Source organism: Mustela nigripes, chromosome 14, assembly GCF_022355385.1.
Source record: "Mustela nigripes isolate SB6536 chromosome 14, MUSNIG.SB6536, whole genome shotgun sequence".
NCBI lineage: Eukaryota > Metazoa > Chordata > Mammalia > Carnivora > Mustelidae > Mustela > Mustela nigripes.
The window spans coordinates 41,027,342-41,054,737 of record NC_081570.1 but is presented as its reverse complement, the minus strand read 5'-3'; the positions used below and the strand labels follow the sequence as shown (position 1 = coordinate 41,054,737).

Below are 27,396 nucleotides of genomic sequence, written 5' to 3'. Positions count from 1 at the left end.
ATTTAAAAAAAAAAAAAAAAAAAAGACCTTGGTTGGGGTGCCTGGGTGACTCAGTGGGTTAGGGCCTCTTCCTTCAGCTCATGATCCCCACAGATCAGGCTCTCTGCTCAGCAGGGAGCCTGCTTCCCTTCCTCTCTGCCTGCCTCTCTGCCTACTTGTGATCTCTGTCAAATAAATAATAAATCAAATCTTTTATATATATATATATGTATATATATATATATATATATATATATATGAGAAATAAAATGTAAGGAGTTAAAGAGAAGATCCTAATAAAAATCCTTGTGATATTCAAGAGAACCTACATAAGATCATCAGCTGATTTTTCAACAGAAACTTTACATCACAAGGGAATGAAATGTTGTATTTGAAGTGCTGAAAGAAAAAACTTCCAACTAAGAACTGTACCCTGCAAAGTTATCATTAAAAAGTGAAGGAGAGTTTTCCAGACAAGTTAAGGATAGAGGAGATCGTCACTAAACTGGCCTTTTAAGCATTATTAAAGTGACATCTTTAAGCTAAAAAGAAAAGGCACTAAACAAGAAAACATGCAGAAGTAGAGATCATATGCATAAGGCTACCACATAGTAAAGGTGATGGATTAACCACTTTTATAGCTATTTTAAAGGTTAAAAGACAAAAGTAGTAAAACTATAATTACAAAAATTAGTTAAGGGAAACAAAATAAAAAGATGTAAAATATGACATGAAAAACACAAAACTAGGTGGAGGTAAATATAGTTTTTACAAAGCATTCAAATTTAAGTTACTATCAACTTAAAATACACTGCTATATATAAAGGTTGTAATATGTGAACCTCATGGAAACCACAAAGCAAAAACCTATAATGAGAAAGGAATCTAAACATAATACTAAAGAGAGACATGCAACTATACAAGGGTAGAGAGCAAGAAAAGACCAACAGAAAGAACTACAAAAATCCCCAGAAAACAATCAACAAAATGGCAATGAGTACATACTTATCAATAATTACTTCAAATGTAAATGAACTAAATTCTTCAATCAAAAGACAAGGAGTGGCTGAATGGATAAATAAAACTAGACTCCTTTATATGTCACCTGAAAGAACTTACTTCAGATCAACGGACACACACAGACTGAAAGTGAAGGGGCAGAAAAGATACTCTGTATAAATGGAAACCAAAAGAAAACTGGTATAGCTACCCTTACATCAGACAAAATAGACCTTAAAACAAAAATTGTAATAAAAGACAAAGAAAAGTATTACATACTGATAAATGGGTTAATTCAACAATACACCATAACATTTGTAAACATTTATGCACCCAACACAGGAGAACCAAAATATATGAAGCAAATATTAACAGACCTGAAGACACTGATAGCACTACAATAATAGTAGGGGACTTCAAAACCCACTTTCATCAATGGATAGATCATCCAGGCTGAAAATCAATATGGAAACACTGGCCTTAAAAGACACATTAGACCAAATGGACTTAATAAATACAGAACATTCCATTCAGAAGCAGAATACAAATTCTTCTCAAGAGAACATGCAACACTCTCTAGGATAGATCACGTTAGACCACAAAAGAGGTTTCTATACATTTAAGAAGACTAAAATAATACAAAGCATCTTCTCTGACCACAATGGTACAAAACTAGAAATCAATGTGTAACACTGTGATTTATAAGAAATACATATTTGGTTATTCAGAAGACCAAAATATGTTTCTTATATATATTTCATCTTCACCTACACTTTCTGAGTCAAAGTTCCCAAAACCTTTGGAATTTCTCAGGTGTTGAGAGTGATTAAAGTCTTTTATTATGTAAATGGAGCAACTTTTGGAAACTGCCTAAGGATGGGAGCTGGTTGGGGTGCCTGGATGGCTCAGCTGGTTAGGCATCTGCCTTTGGCGCAGGTCACGATCTCAGGGTCCTGGGATCAAACCCTGCATCCAGCTCCCTGCTCAGCAGAGAGCCTTCTTCTCCCTTTCCATCTGCCCCTCCCTCCACTTGCACAAGCATGCTCTCATTCAAATAAATAGAAATTTTTTGGAATTGGGACAGAGGGAAGGATGGCAGCTGTGTACCAGGAGGAGAGACCATGTGATTAGAGTTGGAACTTTTAGTCCTCCCCACCTCCAACCACAGGTAAGGAGAGAGGTTGGAGGCTAAATCAGCTAATGGCCAAAGAGTTAGTCAATCATGACCATGCATTGAAGCTTCCATAAAAACTGAGAAGGACTGGGTTTAGAGAGGTTCCAGGTTAGTGAATACACAGAGATGGCGTGGGGAGAGTGGCATGCCTAGAGAGGGCATGGAAATTCCATACCTTTTCCCCCAATCTTGTTTTATATCTTTTCATCTGGCTGTTGAGTCACATCCTTTATCATATCCTTTAGTAAACTGGTAAACATGTTTCCCTGAGTTCTGTGAGTTGCTCTAGCAAATTAGCTGAACTTGAGGAAGAGGCTGTTGGAACCTCCAATTTGTAGTTGGTCCGTCAGAACACAGGTAATAGCCTGGGGCTTGCAACTGGTGTCTGAAGTAAGAGGCAAAGACCAGGCTTGTCAAACTGTACCCTTAACCTGTGGTGATTTTTCAAATACATCAACCTATGAAATGGAATAGAGAAGCCAGAAATAATTTATGACAAAGGAGACAAGAACATACAATGAGGAAAGAACAATCTCTTCAATAAATGGTGCTGGGAAAACTGGACAACCAAACGCAAAAGAATGAAAGTAGAACATTATCTTACAGCATACCCAAAAATTCACTCAAAATGGATTAAAGACCTGAGCACAAGACCTGAAACCATAAAACTCAGAAAACATAAGCGGTAAGCTCCTTGACATTGCTCTGTCTCCAAAAACAAAGGCAACAAAAGCAAAAATAAACAAGTGGGATAACATCAAACTAAACTCTTCTGCACAGCGAAGGACATCAACAACAAAATGAGAAGACAACTTACTGAACAGAAGAAAATATCTGCAAATCACATATCCACAAAGTTAATATCCAAAATATATAAAGAACCCACATACTAAATAGCAAAAAACCCCAAACAACCCAATATAAAAATTGGCAGAAGATCAGACATTTTTCTAATGGAGCCATGTAGTTGGCCAATAGGCACAGGAAAAGATGTTCAACATCACCAATTATCAGGAAAATGCAAATGAAAACCATGAGATAGCATCTCACATCTCAAAAAGTAAAAAATAACAAGTGCTGGAAAGAATGTGCAGAAAAGGGGGCACCTGGGTAGCTCAGTGGGTTAAAGCATCTGCCTTCGGCTCAGGTCATGATCTCAGGGTCCTGGGATCGAGCCCCACGTCGGGCTCTCTGCTCAGCGGGGAGTCTGCTTCCCTTCCTCTCTCTCTGCCTGCCTCTCTGCCTACATGTGATCTCTGTCTGTCAAATAAATAAATAAAAATTAAAAAAAAAAAAAAAGAATGTGCAGAAAAGGAAATCTTATATACTGTTGGTGAGAATGTAAATTGGTGCAGCCACTATGGAAAACAATATGAAGGCTCCTCAAAAAATTAAACAGAACTATCATATATATGATCCAGCTACTCCACTTACAGATATTTATTCAAAGAAAAACAAATGAACAAACCAAACTCATGGATATGGAGAACAGATTGGTCATAAGAGTGGAAGAGGGCTGAAAGGTACAAAAGGGGTGAAGAAGTCAACTGTATGGTGATGAATAGTAACTAGAATTACTATGATCACTTTGTAGTGTATATAAATACCAAATTGTATCATAAACCTGAAACTAATAATGTTTTACCAATTTTAATACAAAAAAAAAGAAAAAACAAAGTTAAACACCATAATTGTTTTTATGAAGCAACTAAAAAAAAAAAAGGCCAAGAAATAACAAGTGTTGGTGAAGATGTGGAAAAAACAACTCATGCAGTGTTGGTAGATATGTAAACTGGTGTGGCTGCTACAGAAACACAGTGTGGGGGTCCCTCCAAAAATAAAAAAACTACCATATGACCCAGTAATTATACTTGTATGTATTAATCTGAAGAGAATGAAAACACTAATTCAAAAAGATATATGTGCCCCCATGTTCACTGCTGCAATTTTTATAGTAGCAAAGATACAGAAACTACTTAAATATCCAGTGATGGATAAATGGATAAAGAAACTGTATTATATATATTTCTTAATATATCTCTGTGTGTGTATACGGGTATAAGCATATATGCATATACCCGTATAAGCATATATGCTTATACCCGTATACACACACATACCTGAATATTATTCAGCCATAAAAATAAATGAAATTGGGTCATATTTGACAACAGGAAGACCGTGAGGCCATTACACTAGGTGAAATCAGACAAAGAAACAAATACTGTCTAATCTCTAAAACAACAACAACAGAAAAAAACCCACTCTGTATCACACAGATTATCAGTTGCCAAAAGCATGGGGTAGCCTAGGAGAAATGTTCACTGTTTGGGTTTTTTCTTTTAGTTTCAATAAATTGGGAAAAAAGTAGTAATTTGGTTTCTTTCTCAGTTATTTCCCATTTCTGCCAATTCATTACTGTTAATAAAGGCAGTAATATGTTTTCCAAATATATTCATATCTTCAAAAGCAAACATGCAGAAAAAAGATGGCAGAAAGAAAGCAACAGAAGCCAGAAAGAGACAAGACTACAAAAAACTGATTTACATGGTTATGATAAAGGTAGACTCATCTTTAGATATAATGGAATACTAGAAATTATACCCCCAATCATGTACTTTTTCTTGCCTTTAGAAACTTGGACAATGAAGGAACCTGAACAAGCAATTAAAAACAGTGTGAAGCTATAAGCCTGCACTGTCCAGTAAGGAAGCCACTACTTAGCCTTATGTGGTTACTGGGCACCTGATACGCATCTAATCTGAACAGAGAGAAGCCATTAAGTGTAAAAGACACACTGGATTTTGAAGACTTACTATTAAAAAAAAAAAAAGGTAAAATATCTCATTAATAATTTTTTACTGTTACATGTTGAAATAGTAATATTCTAGAATATGTTGGCCTAAACAGAATACATTAACTTCACCTGTTTCTTTTTCCTTTTTTGCAACTGTCCCTCAGAATAATATACTGCTTAAACTATAACTTTAACGCAAGCATGCTTAAAGATGACCTTGAGAAAAACATGTACTAGCTGTAGGCTTTTGGTGGAGGAGATGATACACATCCTTGAAGCCAAGTGGCTGGGGATGCCTGGCTCGCTCTGGGCGGAAGGCCGCCCTGCTTCCCTTTTTTGTAGTCTCCCCTGCCTCAGAGAAAGCCTGCTGTTAAGGTAATCCCTTTAAGTTAGCTTGCTCAACTACAAATCCAGCTGCAGGACCAGACACACCTTACTCCTCTTCTTGTTTACCTCATTTACCTTGTGACCAACACCTGACTCACATTCCTTCTTGTTACCTACTAGACAGATGGCTGTTGTATAACCTTCTTTTCCTCTCCTTTGTTGCTATCTTGTATCTAATAAATATGGGACTGAGGAGGAGTTGGGGGGACGGGCGGGGGGGAGGGGAGACAGTCCTTCCAGCTGTCATCCCCTGCTCCCTCTCTCTCTCACAGCTGACTTGTTTGGGCCTCATTCTTCTCCCGTGCGCTATCAGTAAAGTGGTACTTTTTAAATGTGACTACAACAAAATTTTAAATTATATATGTGGCTCACATTTCTGTTGAACATTACTGCTACATAGACCCTTATTAAATATTGCTGAATAGTAAAAACAAAGCAACTATTAAGTAAGGATTTTTCAGAGTTATTCCCACTATTTGCTCTACTACTAACACTATAATTCATTAAGTTCTAACCCTGGTCCCTGACTGTAAAATAGAGGTTAAAGAAAAAAAAATCAGTAGCTGTGTTAAGTCATGGATACAACATTAAAAGAGCAAGTGTAAGAACGGCATTCTAGTCCTGGTTTTGCACTGACTAGTAGTTAAGATGGAGAGATCTTTTTTTTCTGAACCTTGGTTGCCTGTCTCAAAAATTAAATGAGAAAACTAAATTTAGACTTACATGATTCCATCAAAATATTTTTCCCATCAAAATTGGTTTTCATAAAAATGAATAAATACTCACTCTGAGTCTAACACATCCTCTGCGAGAGCCTCTCATCATTTTGTCCTTGGACTAAAAGAAAACAAAAACATTCAATGAATAAAAAATTATAGACTATATTTAGAATCATCTGGGGATAAAGAAAAAAATTACAGTAGTAAATACCTCCATTCTTTATCCATATCTTCCATCCCCCCACCAACCTCCCAAATCACTTAAAGATAGGAATTAGCAGTTTCAAATGAGTATGTTTTCAAGTGGTGGTGATGAAGCTGGTGCACTGTTGGTGGAAATGTAAATTGGTGCAGCCACTACAGAAAACATCCTGAAAAAATTAAAAATACAAATACCATATAATCCAGTAATTCTACTTCTGGGTATTTACCCAAAGAAAATGGAAACACTAATTAGAAAAGATACATGCACCCCTATATTTATTGCATTATGTACAAAAGCCAAGAAATGAAATCAGCCTAAGCACATCAGCAGATGAATGGGTAAAAAAGATACAGTGTGTGTGTGTATACACACATATATACACACAGTGGAATATTACTTGGCCATTAACAAAGAATGAAATCTTGTCATTTGTGACAACATGGATAGACCTATGGGGTATATTGCTAAGTGAAATAAGTCAGACAGAGAAAGATAAATACCTATGATTTTATTTATATGTGGAATCTAAAAAATGAAATAGAAACAGACTCAAAAATACAGAGAATTGGTAGTTGCCAGAGCACAGGAGGTTGAGGGGGATAAGAAAAATAAGTGAGGGGGATTAAGAGGTATAACCTTCCAGTTATAAAATAAACTAAGTCATGGGGATGAAAAGTACAGCATAGAGAACATAGCCAATAATACTGTAATAACTTTGTATGGTAAGATATGATAACTATACTTACTGTGATGAGCACTGAGTAATGTATATAAATGTTGAATCACTATGTTGTATACCTGAAACTAATACTGAATGTCAATTATAAAAAAATAAAATGAAAGCCTTTTATAATTACACAAATAAACCTAATCATAGAATTCTGTGTGCCTTTAATATGTTTATTACACTAATTTTAATTCTTCCTCATGCCCCTTAACTCTAGCACAGTGTTTTTCATATTTCAGAGTGTTTGAGAATTACCTCGAGGGCTAAGAATCACCCAGAAGTTTTAAGATTCACCCCCAGTTGATTATGACTCAGGCAGATGGAGGGCCACATTTTGAGAAACATTGCTTTACCTCTTTTCCAATGTCCAAATATGTCACATTTTTTGCCTCTGAGATTTCTCATCCAGTGTTCCTCAGCTTGGAATGTTCCCTGCCCCTGATATTCTGTCTTGCTGTCACTCATTAACACCTTACCTTACCTATGATTTGGATTCCCATTCTTCTCCCAGAGTCTCCTGTATGTTCTCATCACGGCATGTACCACCCTGTGCTATAATGGCTAATTTACTTGTCTAGTTCATCCACAAGACTGCCTATTCCCTAGGAAGTAGGAATTCTATCTTACACTTCAGAATAGTGTCTAGTGCATATTAGATGCTTAAAAAATATTGACTACTAAAATGCTGCTCCCTTACTAGACTGGGCTGAGGAAAGGCTATGTTCTACATAATAAACCTTATGTTGATATTTAGTAAATAGTCCTAAAATTAAATCTAGTCATGTGTAATAAAATAAAATGAATCCTGAAATATAATCAAAGTTTTAAAAATATTTAGTACCTCAACAACTGGTATTTTTCTGTACTCCCCTAAGCAAGAAAGAAGTAAAATAAGCCAATATCGTGAAATTATATTTTAAAGAAAATTGTCCCACTTTTGAGGAATGCCACGGATGCCTTATATCTAATATACTATACACCACAGGCAAACTTTGAGTTATGATTATAAAGGACTTAATGTACAGCATTTTCTATAGTTAACAATACTGTACAGTATACCCAAAAGTTACTAATATAGTAGATCTTAAAAATTTCCACCACAAAAAAAAGGATTATGTTAACCTACTGTGGTTATCATTTTGCAATATATATATTTATCAAATCATCACACTGTACACTTTAAACTTACACAAAAAAAAGGATTATGTTAACTAACCTACTGTGGTTATCATTTTGCAATATATATATTTATCAAATCATCACACTGTACACTTTAAACTTATACAATGTTATAATCAATTATAACTCAATAAAACTGGAAAGAAAACAAGTATTTCTTGGGGATATTTGTATGTCAATATATAAAGATCTACCTTATCCCTTTCATTGCCTACAGTATTTTCTAAGAATATAGCCAATGCCATTTTTTCACTGACTCAACTTACGAATGTAACAATATTACAATGATAAATCAAAGTTGATTCTTTAATAAAGTACTGAGCCACAGGAATTCATGTTCAAAAATTATTTTTAAAAAATGATTTTTAAGGGACAGGAGACAGTCTTCTTTTTCCACTTAAAAATACAAGGATTCATACATTTTATTAAAAAATTCTCGGGGCGCCTGGGTGGCTCAGTGGATTAAGCCGCTGCCTTCGGCTCAGGTCATGATCTCAGGGTCCTGGGATCGAGCCCCGCATCGGGCTCTTTGCTCAGCGGGAGCCTGCTTCTCTCTCTCTCTCTCTGCCTGACTCTCCGCCTACTTGTGATCTCTCTCTCTCTGTCAAATAAATAAATAAATAAAATCTTTAAAAAAAAAAAAAAATTCTCACCAAGCCTTCCGCTTGGGTCACAATCTCAGGGTCCTGGAATACAGCTCTGCATGGGGCTCTCTGCTCAGCAGAGAGCCTGCTTCCCGCCCCCCCACCCCCGCCGGCCTCTCTGCCTACTTGTGATCGCTCTTTGTCAAATGAATAAATAAAATCTTTTAAAAAAAACTCTCACTAGCAAGCACAGTCATAAGAGTTCTTTACTAGCAATACAGTTAGCAAAACACAATTAACAAAAGCATTCCCTAAGCATTTAATAGCCCTTTACTATACTCTAGACTTACCTTCAAAAGTGTCAAGGCATACATAAAAATAGTAATTACGACTGAAAATACCCAAGGAGAGTTAGAATACAAATCAAGGTAAGAACCAACATACTCATCCTTAATTCCTCTTTCACTTTTTTAAAAATATGGTTATAGTGAGCAGGAAAAGAGTAAGACAGATCCCAGTGATGGTACTATTATTAGGGTTATGAATTATAAAACACTGAAAGAAGTGAAAATAATTAAAACAAATATAACTAGGAAACAATCAGACAAGGCCAGAATGTGGAACATCCCACAAAATTGTCCTAGATTCTTTAAAAAGTTCCTTAAAGAAAAAAAAGAAGACTAGCATGTAAACCACTATAATACAATGAAAAATAAATTATCTGATTATAGGCACGAAGTGCCATGAGCTACAAAAGGCCCTCTGCTGTGGAAAAGGATCAGGGAAGACAATACTGAAGTGACCAGGTTTCAAGTTTCAAGCTGGGACTTTAAAAAAAAAAAAAAAAAAGGTTCTAATAAGAAAAGAGGGGAGGTAGAAGAAGAAGGCATTCCAATCCAAGGGACCACCACCAGCCAAAGCACAGGTACAGAAAACTCTACACACAAACCATTCATAGGAGAGTATATTTACAGACCCAAGCACAGAGTGCAAAACAGGGACATGAAGAGAGACGAGGCTGAAAAGGAGATATGGGAACCAGATTCTGAAGAACTGAAAAAAATACTGAGTTGTTAAGAAAATCAAACTTTATTCAATGGTTAAAGGAGAGCTACTGACGATTTTTTAGAAGGGTAATTACATTCTCAAAAGGTGTGTTTTAGAAAAGTAACACTGTTATATATAACGACTTGAGTAAGAGAATGATGGTGACATCTGCAATCACAGCACCATCAGTACATTCTCACTGATGCCCTCTGCATGACAAGCACTTTAGAAAACAGTCAACCTCAAGAAACTTGGCATGGTAAGAATTATTCATATATTACAGATGAAAGTGACACCAGGGAGATCAAGTAATTTTCAATATTACATATGTGAAATGTAGCAGAGTTTGACACAGGATGGGGGAGTCTATGAGCATATATGAGCAGATTTTGGTCTGGGGAATGATTTGTAGGGCAGCCATTACAAATTGTAATTTGTAATTACAAATTACTGCCCTGTACAATTTGTAATGGCTGCCCTGCAAATCATTCCCCAGACCAAAATCTGCTGTTAGCCTGGCATCCTCTGCTACAATGGCACAGGGTCCTCTCCTCCTCTCTCCACTCAGTTCTAATATGCACCTAAAGGGAAGCCAGTGTGATTATGTCCCCCAAGCACAGTGAGTGCTAAAGGGGTGGTGTCATGGGACCCACTACCCCACAAGGCAGAATAAAGTCCTTTCCCAGGACATTTTCCTCCTGGAGCTGAAAAAGAGCTCTTCCTATCTGTTCCTGAAGCTCTGAGATAAAGTTGACATGAGACATGTGCCTTCTACGTGAAGAAAGAAAGCCTACCTACATGGTGAGATGACACGTAAGAGGTGGGGAGTCCTAGCTGCCAGTGTCCAGCTACACCCTCACCTGAGGCAAACCTGCCTAAGCAAATGCAACTCACTGAATATCAGGGGGGTTTTTTGTTTTTTTTTTTGTTTTGTTTTAATGAATACAAGTAGCTTCTGCTAATCCAAAAAGGCAGGGCAGGCAACCCCACCCACTCCAGTAATCTTCCTTCCAGAAGTTATTTTACCAATGTTCTGAGCCTTACAACAAATTTTTAACAGGTTGGAACAGTCATACAACCTATAACTTAGATGAGGGGCGCCTGGGTGGTTCAGTCAGTTAAACATCTGCCTTCGGCTCAGGTCGTGATCTCAGGGTCCTGGGATCGAGGCTCCCCTCTCCTGCCCCCAACAATCAGGTTCCCTGTTCAATGGGGAGTCTGCTTCTTCCTCCCCCTTTGCTCCTCCCCGATTCATGTGCTCACACGCGCGCTCTCTCAAATAAATACAATCTTTTTTAAAAAAGCAAAAGACCTATAATTTAGATGAGTTTCCTCTTTCTGCCTCCAGGTACAAAGTCAAGCACCTCAAGAAAGGATCACTCTGAAATGGATGCTACAGTCTTTTAGGCTGGATAAGGACTCCCCCCATGAAGTGGAGAGATATACAGCTGATGCTCTACTCCCTAAGAGGCTAGAGGACTAGCAAAAATTTGGGGGTTTTATGGTTGCATTTGCTAGTTTCTCATATTTATTAACACAAGGGCAGTGGGTCCTGTTACAATAAGCCATGTAATCAAAAATTATTTTTAAGGGGCACCTGGGTGGCACAGTCAGTTAAGTGTCCAACTTTTGACAGGCTAAGGTCGTGATTTCAGGGTGGTGATATAGAGGCCCCGGCCAGGCTCCTTGCTCAGCACTGAGTCGGCTTGAGATTCTCTCTCCTCTCTCTGCCCTTCCACTGTGCACACCTTCTCTCTCTCTCAAAATATATATATATCTTTCAAGGTTATTTTTAATAATCCGAGGCTAATTAGCTAACCCCAAGGTATGGATTCAGATTACAATTCATATTAAGATTTCAAAGTAAATTACCACAAATACAATATAATGTGACCTATAATAGACTGTATGTCCCCCAAAATCCATTCTCTTTTCTTCTTCCTTTCTGTAATAAAATCCTCCACCCACAAGTCTTAACTGAACACATGGTTCTCCTGGTGGATATTACATTCCCAGCCTCCCTTTCAGCTAAGTATAGCCATTTATCTATATAAGAGCCAGTGGACTATGCAATGTATGCAACACATTGTGGCTTTGAAAGGAAACTGCTTGCAGGCCACCTAGCTGGCTCAGTCAAAAGAGCGTGATTTTGGGATTATGAGTTCAAGCCCCATGTTTGGTGCAGAATCACTCTAAATCAATCAGTCAGTCTTTTAAAAAATTAAAAAATTTAAAAAAAAAAAAAGGAAACTCCTCTTTTTTTAAGAGCACATGGAATGCTCTCCAGGACAGACCAAATATTAGGCCATAAAACAAGCCTCAATAAATTTGAAAGAATGGGAATAATACAAAGTATGTTCTTAAATCATGATGTATTAAAAGCAGAGCTCAGTTAACAAAGGGAAATTTGGGAAATTCAAAATGTGGAAATTAAGTGACATACTCCTAAATAACTAATGGGTCAAAGAAAAAAAAAAATCAGAAGGGAAATTAGAAAACATCTGCGATCTGAAAATGAAAACAACATACCAAAACTTTCAGGAGATAGTGAAAGCATTTATAACTTTAAAAGATCTGAAATCAATAACCTAACTTTACACCTTAAGTACACAAATTAGGGCAAAGCAAGCAAAGAAAGGAAATAATAAAGGCTATAAAACTGTAAGCAAAAATAAATGAAAACAGAAAACACAAAAACACAAAAAAACCGCAATGAAACCAAAGGCTGGTTCCTTAAAAAAGATCAACAAAATGGACAAAACTTTAGCTTTACTAACCAAGGAAAAAAGAGGAGTCAAATTAGTAAAATCAGGAATAAAAGAGGAGAGACATTACTAACGACCTTACAGAAACAAAAGGAAATCTAAGGTAACATGATGAATAACAAATTAAATAATCTAGACGTGATAGACAAATTCAAGAACAAACTGTCACAACTGACTAAAGACGACCAAAAAAATCTGAATAGGCCTCCAAGAAGTAGAGAGATTGAATTACTAATGAAAAAACTTTTCACAAAGAAAAGCCTAGGCCCAGGTGGCTCCACTGATAAATTCTATCAAAGTTTAAAGAATTAACAACTTTTCATTCTCTTCCAAAATTTTAAAAGAAGAAAGACTTCCCAACTTTCTCTATGAGGCAAGTATTATTCTGGTACCAAAACCAGACAAAAGTATCACAAGAAAAGACCAGAAAAGACCAACATCTACTATGAATTAAGATGCAAAAATCCTCCGCAGAATACTAGCAAACCAAATCTACCAACATGTAAATAGGATTATACAGCTAAACTATTATGCTCTAAATGTGTGTACCTTCCCCCTTCCAAATTCGTATGTTGAAATCTCAACCCTCAAGATGATGGTATCAGGAGGTGGAGCCTTTGGAACAGCCCTCATGAATGGGATTAGTGCCTTATAAAAAAAAGAAAGACCTAAGAGAGCTCCCTTGCCCCTTCCACCATATGAGAGTACAGTGAAATGATCGGCATCTAAAAAGGTCCTCACCACAGACACTGAATCTACCAGCACCTTGATCTTGCCTCCAAAACTGTGAGAAATAATTTCTATTGTTTATAAGCTACCCAGTGCATGGTATTTTTGTTATAGCAATCCAAACATACTAAGACAATGACCAAGTGGAATTTATTCCTGGAATGCAAGGTTGAGTCAACACATGAAAATCAATCAATATACTATATTATTAAAACAAGGAACAAAAATGACATGATCACCTCAAAAACAGGGAAAGCACTTGACAAAATCCACCATTCTTTAGGATAAAACCACTCAAGGAATAGAAGGTAACTATTTTATTTCATAGAAGGACATCTATAAAAACCCATAGCTAGTATCATACTTACTGATATCGGACTAAAAGCTTTACACCTTTACACCTAAGAGCAGGGACAAGACAAGGATGTCCTCTCTCATCACTCCTATTCAACACTGTACTAGAGGTTCTAGCTGAGAAAATTAGGTAAGAAAAAGAAATAAAAGACATTCAGATTGGAAAGGAAGAAATAAAATTATTTGAGATGACAGAACCTATATATAGAAAATCCTAAGGAATCCACCAAAACACTATTAGAGGTAATAAATGAGTTCAGTAAGTTTATAGACTACAAGACCAATATATAAATTGGTCTTATAAATTGGTCAATATATAAATTGAACTACAAGACCAATATATATAATTGTGTTTCCTTTTTTTTTTTTTTAAGATTTATTTATTTAGTTGAGAAAGAGAGAGACAGAGACAGAAGAGAGTGGGGTGGAGGGAGAGGGAGGGAAAGGGAGTCTTAAGCAGATGCTGGGTTGAGCACAGAGCCCAACTCAAGACTGGATCCCACAATCCTCGGAGAGATCACAACCTGAAATGAAACCAAGAGTCAGATACTTGTACCACCCAAGTGCCCCAAAAATCAACCGTGTTTCTATATTCTTAGACAAAAAAATTTAAAAGTGGAATGAAAAAACAACTCCATTTATAATGTCAAAAAATTTAAATACTTAGTAATAAATTTAATTTTTAGAAGTACGAGGCTTATACAATGAAAATTGCAAAACATTGTTGAAGGAAACCAAAGAAGACCTAAATAAATGCAAATACATCTCATATTGATGGAGTGGAAGACTTGATCTTGTCACAATGGCACTATTCCTCAAACTGACTTACAGATTTCATATAATCCCTTATCAAAATCCCAATGGTCTTTTTTACAGAAACTGACAAGCTGATCCCGAAACAGCCAAAACAATCTTCAAGGAAACAATAACAAAGTTGGAGGACTCACAATTCTTAGTACAAGACTACAAAAAAGCTACAGTTAACAAAGACAGTAATTAGAACAATGAAACAGAATTGAAAGTCTAGAAATAAACTCATACAGCTATGGTCAATTGATTCCAAGACTATCCAATGGGGGAAAGAATAATCTTTCTAACAAAAAGTACTGAGACAACTGGATATATCCCTGTGCAGAAGAATAAAATTGGACCCCCACCCTATACCATATAAAACCATTAAACTATTAATAATAAACTAAAATTATTATGAAACTCTTAGAAGAAAACACAGGTGTAATTCCTTGTGACCATGGATTACATGATGGTTTCTTAGGACACCAAAAGCACAAGCAACAAAAGAAAAATAAGTTGAACATCAAACTTGAAAAAAAAAAATTGTGCTTTTCAAAGGACACTATCAAGAAATTTAAAAAAAACACAAAATAGAAGAAAATATTTACAAATCATACATATGATATGTATGAAGAATATATAATGAACTCTTCTATGAAGAACTCTTATAATTCAACAATAAAGACAAGGCAACTTAAAAATGAGTAAAGGATTTGAATAGATATTTCTCTTAAGAAAACCAAGTTAACAAGATAATTTCAGCCAGTGATAAATGTTAAGAAGAAAATAAAGCAGTGATGATCAGAAAACTGTTGCGGGAAGAGGGGTTCTACTTTAATCTAGATGGTTTGGGAAGACTCTTGGAGTTTTATCTGAACTGAGATTTTAACAAGAAAAGCCTCAAAGTAAGGAATCTGGGAGGGAAAGTTTCCGGCAAAAGGAATAGCAGGAAATGATTCATCAGTAAGCTTGTTCTCCCGTTCATTCTCCGCAAGGGTTATTTCAAATTTTCTCCATTCTCCCATCATGCATACTCCCTCTGCACATTTCCACTTGGCTTTCTCACAGGCATTTCAAACTCAACATTATCTGAAACCAACTCATGATTTTTCTCTCTCAAATCTTATCTTTCATCCATCCAAACTCCCCCCCCCATTTCTGTCTCCTAAAAATCTCTCACATCCTTCCATTTAACTTCATCTCCACTGTAACCACCCTAATCCAGTCCTCCATAATCCTTCCAACTCCTCTATATCTACTCCCCCTCTCCTCTAATCCTTTTCTGTATAGGAGCCAGAAGAATCTTTTCAAAACAAACTTGAGCAGACCACTACCTTGATTAAAAACAGAACAAGCAAGCAAAAAAATATTTCAAGGCTCTACATTGCTCTTAGGATAAAATCCAAATTTCCTCATTTATCCTCTACAGAGACCCTCTTTGTTCTGGCCCTAGTTGATCTCTAAAGTCCCCATTATCCCTGTACTCCAGCCACACTAACTTTTCACTCCCTGAACCAGCCAAATGCCTTCCTGCTTTAGGCCCTTTACACAGACTGTTCCCATTACCTGAAGTGCTTGCACTCATCTATCTTCACTTCATTAAATGCATAATTCCTACTCATCCCTCAATTCCCTAAGAAGAAAAGCTTTACCTGAACCCCTAGACTAGACTACCCACCACTCACATAATATTCTCATATAACACCCTCTTCCTTCATAATATGATTGAGAAATAAAATCTTCCTGGACTTCTCAGTGTCACTGTCAAAAGCCCTGGAGTTCTCCAACATTTCTACATCCCCCAAGAATTAGATCTGTTGTTTTCCCCATCTGAAAGGATAATAAAACTTATATTTCCCACCAAAAAGCTAAAAGGTCAAAGCTAGGCTAAGCCCCCAACGTGCTAGGAAGAAGGTAGCAGGTCTCTCCCTAGGTATTTACATATGAAGGAAAGAAGGAAGGGAGGGAGGGAAGAACGAAGGAAAGGAGGAGTGGAGGGTGGGAGGAAGATGGACTAGACAGGGGGGGCAGAAGAAAGGAAAGACAGGACGGAAGGAAGAGAAAAAAAAGGAGGGAAGGAAAGGAGAAAGGGAGAAAAGCAGAGGAAGGAAGGAGAAAGCAGAAGGCAGGCAGGCAGGAAAAGCAAGAAGACATACAGAGAAAAGAAAGAATGAATGAAAGAAAGAAAGAAAGAAAAGGGAAGCCTCAGAACTGGAAAAGGCCTCTAGACTGTAAATGCAGAGACCCACAAGGCTATCTGGCTCCAGGAAAGATTTTACTTGCATACCGAGTTAGATACAAAAGTTAAGGGGCTGAAGTTAGGATTTAGGCTTATTACCTTTCTAAGGCGACCCTTTTCAGGAGGAGAGAGACAGCCACCTCTTCAAAAGCAGAGAAGAATCATTTTTCCTCATCCTTCACCTACAGCTACTCAGCTGTATGTGTACAAGTGATGTGGTTCTTACAGCACTGCCCTAGGGCTAAGGACTAGGGCAGAAGCAGGCCAACACACTTATGATTATGACCTCTGTCTCTAACCTAGAATTCCTCATGTATGCATTCAGAATAAAATTAATAAAAATGAGTATTTTTAATACCCACGAAGTATTTAAATAATTCTGAAATTAAAGTTCATCATCCCTGTTAGCCTATAAATTTTAAGAGAATAGTCTAATATACATAAGACTCAAAAATATTTGTTGAAAAAAATATTTGTTAAACGGATGTCGGGAAGACTATGTATAAATGCAGACAGCCATTTTCAGTTTCAATAAATAGCGCCTACAGCCTTATATACTATGTCTCAATAGCAAGTAATCCACAGCTTCCATTATTATTTTGGTTATGTTGGCAAGAAAATGAAAATAAAGTTGTTAAATAAGTTACCTCAGCACAAATTAAATTTCATAGCTTTTTGTCTGTTACTTAGCCTCTTAAGCCTGTCCCAAAGGACTACCTTCTTCATACCTGCTCGACACTTAAAGATATTTATCTTGGCATTGACAGGAAGTCAAGAAACAGAGCCTAAACCCCACCTGTTCTGCTTAACAGAATAGGTGGGGATATAATCACCACATTCATAACCCACCAAGAAATCTAGGGTGGGGTTAAAGCAACCAAAAGAAGCTTTTTGCTGGCTGCAGAATAAAGAACCTTGTGGAGATAATCACTAAATTAATGAACAAAAAGTTTTCCTTTACCCATGGTAGTGAATTTCTTAAAGAGTCACAAAGGTCTGTCAGAAAGAAGAATTTACACTGACAAAATTAATTGCACCAACTATTACAGAATGTAATTTTTTTTGGCTCACTTAATGAGCGAGACAAACTGTATCCACAGAGATACATATCATCTCTCTCACTCCAAATTCACTGGCAGTTACCACCACCACTGCCTCCCTGACACATACATACTCTCCCAATGATCACTTTAGGGAAAATACATAAAATAATAAAAAATACATATTATATTATTTATATGCTAGTTTAAAGTAAATGGACTTCACTTTAAAGATTTTATTTATTTATTTGACAGACAGAGATCACAAGCAGGCAGAGAGGCAGGCAGAGAGAGAGAGAGGAGGAAGCAGGCTCCCCGCCGAGCAGAGAGCCCGATGCGGGACTCGATCCCAGGACCCTGAGATCATGACCTGAGCTGAAGGCAGCGGCTTAACCCACTGAGCCACCCAGGTGCCCTGGACTTCACTTTAGATATAAATCACATTGTGTGATTATAATCTCAGCCATAGTTCATCAGGAAGTTATCAATGAACTCACCACTGAACAGTTAAATAGAAAATACTGTAATTTCAACCTCAAGTTGCTTTAAAATACTTTGTGGACTGGTCAATAATCACTAAGGGATGCTACTGAATCTTATTATTTTTTAATATTTTTATTTATTTATTTGTTTGACAGAGAGAGAGATCACAAGCAGGCAGAGAGGCAGGCGGGGGGGGGGGGGAGCAGGTTCCCTGCTGAGCAGAGAGCCCGATGCGGAACTCGATCCCAGGACCCTGGGATCATGACCTGAACTGAAGGCAGTGGCTTAACCCACTGAGCCACCCAGGCACCCCTGAATCTTATTTTTAAATAAACCTTCTGGTCTATCAGGCTGCAGGGGAAAGGAGAAAAGTTTTTCTTTCATCTGAGAATTACAGAATCATACAAAAATTTTTATAGAACATGCGATTTGAAATTGGTTGTGAACTGAGTATTAGGAAACACATAAGCAAAAAACGTCCAAACCAGAGTGGTATGACAGTAAATGAGCTGTGTTCTTAAGAGAACAGCACAAAATAATTTATAGAGTGCTCTGCCTGTTCCGTCCACTTCTTAAAACCTTAGGAAAAGGTTATTTTAAGGACACTGAAAATTACTAAGCTGAATGTCAGTCTTAAATCAGTTTAATGTACAACTGCTTCTCACAAAGGAGTTAATGCAATCTAGTAGGTCCTCTTAATTGTTATACTCTGGATATACTTTATTACTTTATCTGAACTTCTGTGTACCACATAAAACACATCTTCTGAAGGGATGGTTACACATGTTTCAAAGTAATTTAAATAAAGAACAGCTCAAAATATTCTCCATTTAGGCTTCTAAGTCTATAGACATATGAAATCTCTCTTTAAAATGTACAAAATATGGGCGCCGGGGTGGCTCAGTGGGTTAAGCCTCTGCCTTCGGCTCAGGTCATGATCTCAGGGTCCTAGGATGGAAGCTCCACATCCGGCTCTGTGCTCAGCAGGGTGCCTGCTTCCCCCTCTCTCTCTGCCTCTCTGCCTACTTGTGGTCTCTGCCAAATAAATAAAATCTTTAAAAATAAATAAAATAAAATGTACAAAATAATTTCAATCCTTCAAGCATGTATGTGCTTTTTAATAAACGAAAAGCAAGTACCATTTGTAGGGAAAAAAATGACATTATGCATATCCAGAAATAAGTAACTTACATTGTCCTATAGACAGTGCCATTTAATGAAATAATATGAGCTGTAGAGTGAAAAAGATAAGGTTTTGAACTTCAGTCCTGCCAACTTGATAATAGGGTGACCCAGACTAAGTAACAAACTCCCAGAGAAGGGTTGTTATATACTTTCATTGGATCATTGCAAGCACTGAGTTAGTACAAGTAAATCACTTAGCATAACACTTGGCATATAAAAGGCACAAGACTCATGCCCCTTTCTCCCTTCTACCTTAAATACAGCAGGAAACACACAATCATTTTCTCTGAACCTAAGGTAACCGTTAGACCGTGGTTTTAGGCATGTCTTCTACCATCAGCTCAGTTCCACACAACACACCCACCCACCCACCCACACATCCCCCAATCTGCTTTAATAACATGCAGCCACCACAAAAAAAACAATAAAACAAATCATAATTTTCTCCTCCTTCATGCTCACACACTTCCTTTGTGGACTCCTTCCCAATCCAGCTCCTATGCTCAGGTACAATTTATCCCATTCTATTCAATTTATGGGTGTTGCTATTGTATTAGTTATTATATTTTTGTTACATCTATTTTTCTTGTCAAACAGTGGGTTTGATTGTTTATATATTACTAGTATTCCCATACTAGCTTATAGAACTTAACTGATGCCTAGAACCTAGAAGATATTAGATAAATGTTTGTAAATGAATAGTCCTAACCCGCCTGTGTGGCTCAGTGAGTTGAGCATCTGACTCTTGGTTTCGGCTCAGGTCATGATTTCAGGATCCTAGGACCCTGGGATCGAGCCCCACCTCTGCCTCTGTGCTCAGTACAGAGTTTGCTTGAGATTCTTTCCCTCACCTTCTCCATCCCCCTCTGCTCCTGGTCTCCACTCTCTTTCTCTCCCCCCCCCCAAAAAAAATAGAATATTTAAATGAATAGCCCCAAGGGCACCTGGGTGGTTCATTCTGCCTTCTGCTTGGTTGTAATCTTGGGGTCCTGGGATGACTCCCTGCTCAAGGTGGAGTCTCCTCCTACCTCTCCCTCTCCCCCTTCACTCATGCTCTTGCTCTCTCCCCCCTCTCAAATGAATAAAAAATCTTAAAAAAAAAAAAAAGAACAGCCCAGCCTCCTCTCCCTGGCACCCTACTCATTCAACAAACATAATTCACTCAAAATATGCCCATTCATTCCGATTTAGGCTATTCAACAATTCTGACTAAAACAGCAGAAACTTTTTTCCCCATTTCTGATACCTTTCATCTCTTTTGAACAAATTTCTTATATTTTAAAATATTACCATAAAACAAATAAAGAGCAAGAAAAATCTCCAATAATGTTATGTAAGCACTAAAGCAAGTAAAACTTGGCACCAAAGTTACCACTTATTTTTATCTTTGTTATAACTAGTTAATTGTACCTTCAACAGGACTGTGAGTTTTTAAATATTAGTTCACCATATTCTACCATACTAAGTACTCAAAAGTATCTTAATGAATTAGCTAACTCACAATGGTATACAGTGCCATCAATCAAAACCTGTTTAATTGGAAATGTAACTGTGGATTAGTAAATCCATCTGCTTCACAGAGCAAATGAGCCTGGAAAAGTTTTGCACAAACATATTCAAAATTCACAGGGGAAGATTAGTTTGCCATTTAAACTAATTCTACAATCCTTTTATAAAGCAAAGAATGCCTTCCCAAACCTGTTAAAGACACTTAAATTCTTATTTGAATGTTAATTCTACTTTGCTTGAAATAAACTATCTATATTTAAAAGATCAAGTAAAAGAGTCTCATCTGACGTGCTCTGATTCTCTCACAGCTTAAAGTGAGGTCTTCTGAACTTCTTAACACCTAGCATCCCATCTCACCTTCCTTAAAGCACATATTACTTCTATTTTGTATGTAAATAATGTATGTGTATGACTCATTGCTTCTCTTAGAGGGCAGGGCTTCTGATTCATCCTCTGCCCCCACCCAACACCCCTGCTATACCTTTGGAAAGAATAAACACTTAATACAATGATGGCAGAGTACTTGTGAACATATGTCAAAATGGTCTCTCTCCTTTTAACATAAATGTAAACACTGCCCCAGTATTAAGTCTTATGTCACTTCATTTCCAACAGCTTATTAGATTGCCTCATAGCCAGTGTTGGACCTTGAGCCATGCAATCCTGGAACATAGGTGGTCAATCTGGTAGGCAAAACTAACCCACAAAGATAGAAATCACAAGAGGCTGACTCTAGGACATGAAATGGCCAGGAAAGAGACAGGAAGGAATTCTGCAGGATGGCAGCAATGCTTTTGGGATATTTTATATTTGGGGATACTGGTAAAAAGGGTATGAACTAATTTCAAAACTCACCTAACTGTATACCTGAAAACTATGGGGTTTTTTGTTTTTTACTGAATGTAATCATATCAAATAAATAAATAAGTAGTACTTCCCAGAATTCCACACACGTAACACTGCTTACAACAGCAATTATAAAACCTAAAATGACAGCAGTTATTCCTGTTGTCTCCTCTCTATTTGGAGAGCATGAGCTCCTTAAACCATCCTGATAGTATTTAACGTACCAGAGAGCCTTCACCAGCTAAGCCTTCACCAGAGAGCCTTCACCAGAGTCTTATGGGCACTCAAGATTAAAATGACATCATGCTACTGGAAATCCACACCAGCAAAAACTTGGAGGAGCCACAGGCCCACAATAGTGGAAGAATTTCCCCCCATTCATCCCTCAAGTTATCACAGATAACTCCCTCATCTCCCACCCATCCCCCATTATAGAAGTCTTCCTGTCCGGCAAAAGATTTGGTGTCTATACTACAGATAAAGCCTCAGGGAAGTATACTGAATCAGTACACAAGGGAACAGTAATATTAAGAGTCTAAGATCCTGGGAAGACAGCTGCTTTTCTTTAAAGAAAAGACCTATATTAGAACAAATATATACAAGATCATCTTTAAGAGCTGGAACAGCCTGGCGGTCATTATACTAATTATGGCTAATTATACTAAGTATCAGAAAGTTTTAATAGTATCAGAAACTAAAGTAAGATGGCCAGAGCAAGAACCACAAGGCCAGAAGAAAAGTTTTTCTGACCAAAAGATCAGACCTGCTGAGTTCTCGTAATAAGTGTGTCTCTAATACCAAGATACCGTATTATATCAGTGTCAGATGTCATTAAGTATCTGTAACACATTACTCCCTTTGGTCTGCTTCTGCTTAGAATCTGGCATTCCATACAGCTTGCTTTCAGAGAGTATGTGCACTACTGCTCTAATCAGAAAGCCTAAGTATGCATACAAGTCTCAACAGTTCTATTTGTTATGAATTAATAAATTGGAATACTAGTTTATATAATGTAAATACAATGGCCATGAGTTTCTACCACAGTTACTATAAATCTGGTTAAATCCTCCTTCAAAGATTTTGAGTCAACAAAAGCTGAGTGTCAAATCAGCAATCCTTCTGAATTCAGCAGTATAAACGTCATCCTATAAAGAGACTTGCAGCAGTGCTTCTGAAGCTGTACCCCTGCCTTCCAAATTACCTCTAGCATGTAAACCCTAGGTGACTAACTCACAAATATAGGTCCACATCCCTTACCTGAGACCTTTGCTTCAGATGTTTTGAAATTCACAATTTGAGAAAAATAATATACATATAGTACATAAACTGTGTCACAGTCTAGGGATCTAGGGTATTAAGCATTTAATTAATTTCACAATCAAACATATTGGCATTTCTATAGTACAAGACATATTTACACCAACTATGGTAAAGACCATAAACAGCCTCAAGGTTCAAGATAGACTTTACTTCCAAAGGAGAATAAAGTTAGTGAAAAAAAACCTTTGGAATTCAGAGATTAAGGGATTTCAAAATTATATGTAAAGGTTTGTCAGCGTGTGTGTGTGCATGTGTGTGCGTGTGTGTGTGTGTGTAGGTAGATTCCATGTCCAGCATGGAGCCCAATGCAGGGTTGAATTCACAACACCAAGATCAAGTCCTGATCCAAGATCAAGAGTAAGATGCTTAACCGACTGAGCCACCCAGGCACTCCATGGGCTTGTATTTTGATCTAGTGACCTATTACACTGTAAAGTCTCAGGTCTTTCACTATTTCTTAAAAAAGATAATTTTATCAAGTCAGAATTTAAAGCCAACAGATCAGTGGAAAGAACCACTTTCACAGCGTTTAACTTAACTAAGCACAGCTATGAAAATTTACAGTTTTCACATCATTTCTAAAGTTAAATATTAAATACTAAACAGCAGTTTAGATTGTGCAGATTAAAGGATGTCACTATATGGACACTAATGTAAATTTTCCATTTTTGCTGTGCTTCTCAGATATTTCCAGAATAGTAAATAATGATTAATGTTATTTCACAAAAAAAACAACTGAAAGAAATGACAGAAGCAAGCACGTTAAACTCCAGGTGGTTTGTGCTGTAGATTAGTACTTCTCTGTGCAGTGATAGTCCATTATCTTTCCACTTCACTTCTCTAACAAAAATTGCCCAGGAATGCTTTTCCTTATTTAGAAAAGACTAAGTCAGGGCACAAAGCAATAAGGTTATGAAAAAACAAACAGTAAAAAGAACACTACAAAAATTTAAAGATGGGAAATTTTGTACGACACAAAAAATAATTTAGTTAGCATGAACAATAGTCAGAAAGACAGTATTTTGAATTCTTAGTCCTAATTCTAAGACTCATCCTCAGGCTCAATTGAGAAAGGAGACATGCTCCAAAAGAACAAATTTTTACACAGAAACTGGTAAAAAATGGTTCCCAGGAATTCAAGAGCTATGGCTAAGGGTTTCTCAACTTCTCAAACTTCTCAAGAAAATGTTCAAGTTCTTGAGAAGTTAATCATCTACAATAAACATACTTAACTTCCACATTCAGGGGGAAAAACTTCTTTTAAAAAAGCAATTTAAAAGCCTTCATTCTTTGTCAGGTCTAATTTTACTTCGGGTTTCTTTAAAAGGCAAAGGAAAAAAAAAGAAGGAAGAAGAGTGAATATGCAAGCACAAAACGGTGGATTAGTCATGCCTAAAGCTTGGTATCTGCTCCTAGGGGTCTTCTCCCCATCTGGTAGGCTCTCAACAAGATGTAATAGGAAGGAGTCTTTTGTTTATCATTGGCATTTCAATAGGGATAATCTAACTCCCTATCTTTCGTCTCAGATGTAAAAAGATTCACTACTTTTTAATGATTAATCAAAGCAGTTAGCATTTTATTTTATTTTATTTTATTTTTTTAAGATTTTATTTATTTATTTGACAGAGAGAAATCACAAGTAGATGGAGAGGCAGGCAGAGAGAGAGAGAGGGAAGCAGGCTCTCCGCTGAGCAGAGAGCCCGATGCGGGACTCGATCCCAGGACTCTGAGATCATGACCTGAGCCGAAGGCAGCAGCTTAACCCACTGAGCCACCCAGGCGCCCAGCAGTTAGCATTTTAGAAGGATCTTTGCAAAAAGTTTATTTCCCTGTGATAATGACATAAACTATTATATGTCAACAGACGAGTGATAACTTGATATCACTTTTTTAAAATATTACTGCTGGAGCAATGATGCAGTCAGTTAAGCATCTGACTCTTGGTTTCCACCCAAGTTGTAATCTCAGGGTCTGGAGATCCAGAATATGTCAGAGTCTGCTTGAGATTGTCTCTCACTCTCCTTTTGCCCTTCCTGCTCATGTGAGTGTGTACGCACTGGGGCATGTACTCATTCATTCTCTCTCTCTCTCTCAAATAAATAAATAAGTAAGTCTTTTTAAAAATTACGCTAGTGCAATTCAATATCCTCTAACAGAAATAACATTCTATTTGGGTAAGAAAACTTGATCAGACACACAGAAACCATGGCGTGATTTCGTAAGTCTCAATTTCTTCATGTGTGCAGGAAATAATATCAACTACTTCATACTAGTGTTAATTCCATATTTACTGAACACTCACTAAATGCCAGCTACTGCTCAGAGGCTAGAGGTAAAATAATGAAGTTTCTGTTCTCATGGAGTTTATATTCCAGAGTAGAGAAACAGACAATAAACAAGAAAAAATAATTTCAGCAGCTAACAATAAACACCATTAAAAAAAAAAAATCATTGTGACAGTGACTGACAAGTGAGGTCTACTTTAGATAGGCTGCTATGAAAAGGATTCTCTAAGCAGTGACATCTGAAAAGACCTATGTAACAAGAAGGAATCAGTCATGCTACAGACTAGGAGTAATAACAAGGCAGAAAGCTATGCAAAGGCCCTGAGGCAGGAATAAATCTGAGGCAGTCTAGGAACAGAAAAAAATCTAGAGTGGACAGAAAGTGGTGAGCAAAGTAGTACTATAGCAAAATAAATGGAGGCAGATAACCAAGCACGTCTAAGTTATAATGAAGAGTTTGGACTTTTTCCTTAAATCACTAGAGAATTTTAAGCAGGGAAATAACAAGATCTTTCATTTTTCTTTTTGTTTTCTAAGATTACTTGGGCTGCTGATAGAAAATACATTTACAGAGCAAAAATGGAAACAGAACAGTTACAAAGTTTTTTTGCAACAGATCAATTGAGACATGATGGTGGTTTATATACTACCATGGTAGCAAGAAAAAATGGGAGATGTTGAGAGGCTTAATGAGGTGATATATTTGACAATATCAGAAAATACCTAGAACCGTGATTAACATCTAGCAGAGGCTTATGGCAGATTGTATTTTCCAACAAAGACCTAGAATAATATGACTCATCCCACAAACTCTTCGATAACTTTGCCACTGACTCATTAAAAAGTGGAGCCTTCTACCTGTGGGTGGTCTTCATAAACTGCCTTAAGTAAGTAAACTATTACCCAACTGAGCAGAACTATAATAATGCCAATTATTGTACCTTCTCTTCCAGCATCACAAACAGCACAGGAATCTTAATCTCCCAAAACCAGATAACTGAGCCCACATTAAGTAAGGATGAAGGAAAAATGGGATTCTTCATTCATTTTGCTACCTAAAGAAATGCAACACTAAATTATATGGAAAATTCTTAATAAAATGTTATTAAGTTGTAGAATATCATGCAAAAGATTATCTAGTTTTTTTTTTTTTTTTAAAGATTTTATTTATTTATTTGACAGAGAGAAATCACAAGTAGATGGAGAGGCAGGCAGAGAGAGAGAGAGGGAAGCAGGCTCCCTGCTGAGCAGAGAGCCCGATGCGGGACTCGATCCCAGGACCCTGAGATCATGACCTGAGCCGAAGGCAGCGGCTTAACCCACTGAGCCACCCAGGCGCCCAGATTATCTAGTTTTATATAAAATATATACATGTATATTTAAACATAAACAATTTTTAGGAAAACTATTTTCCAAAACACAGAGGAATTTCAGATGGGACTTTCCTGCCTTCTACTGTATATGCTTTTCAGTACTGTTTCAATTTCTTAAAATTAAGGGTATCATCTCTTTAAGAACAATAAAACCACTGTTTTAAAGCTTTAAAAAAGAAATCAATGTCACCAAATTATGCAGAGACAGTGCTATTAAAATTAAGTATGAAAAAGGCAAGAGTACCTGTTGGATTTAGCAACAAAGCTATCACTGGAGACCTTTGTTAGGATTTTCAGTAAAATCTGGAGATTAAGACTGCTGCAGAATAAATGTAAGATGGATGGATACAAACAGTGCAGAAAAGGCTTTCCACAGGTTTAAGGAGAGAGGTCAAGATGGTATTTCCAGAGACACACAGAATGAGCAGAGACATTTTTTGACTTGGAAGAAATATGACCATGTTTATTTGAATAAAAAAGTCAAGCAGGTCCTAAAATTCATATAGAAATTCAAAATAGCCAAAACAATCTTAAAAAAAAAAAAAAGAAAAAAGAAAAAGGATTAAAGACATACATTTTTTGACTTGGAAGAAATACAACCATGTTAATTTGAATAAAAAAGTCAAGCAGGTCCTAAAATTCATATAGAAATTCAAAATAGCCAAAACAATCTTAAAAA

General features: G+C 36.9%; 1 protein-coding gene across 5 annotated transcripts in view; it reads right to left on the bottom strand.

The window, feature by feature from the left end:
* The window catches only part of OSBPL9 (oxysterol binding protein like 9), a 168,419-nt gene that overhangs the window by 129,683 nt on the left and 11,340 nt on the right, over window positions 1-27,396 (bottom strand). For all 5 annotated transcript variants that reach the window (XM_059374718.1, XM_059374720.1, XM_059374716.1 and 2 more), the window contains exon 2: window positions 6,123-6,173. In XM_059374718.1, the coding sequence (XP_059230701.1) occupies window positions 6,123-6,173 (51 nt within the window). The remainder of the gene's footprint in view (window positions 1-6,122; window positions 6,174-27,396) is intronic.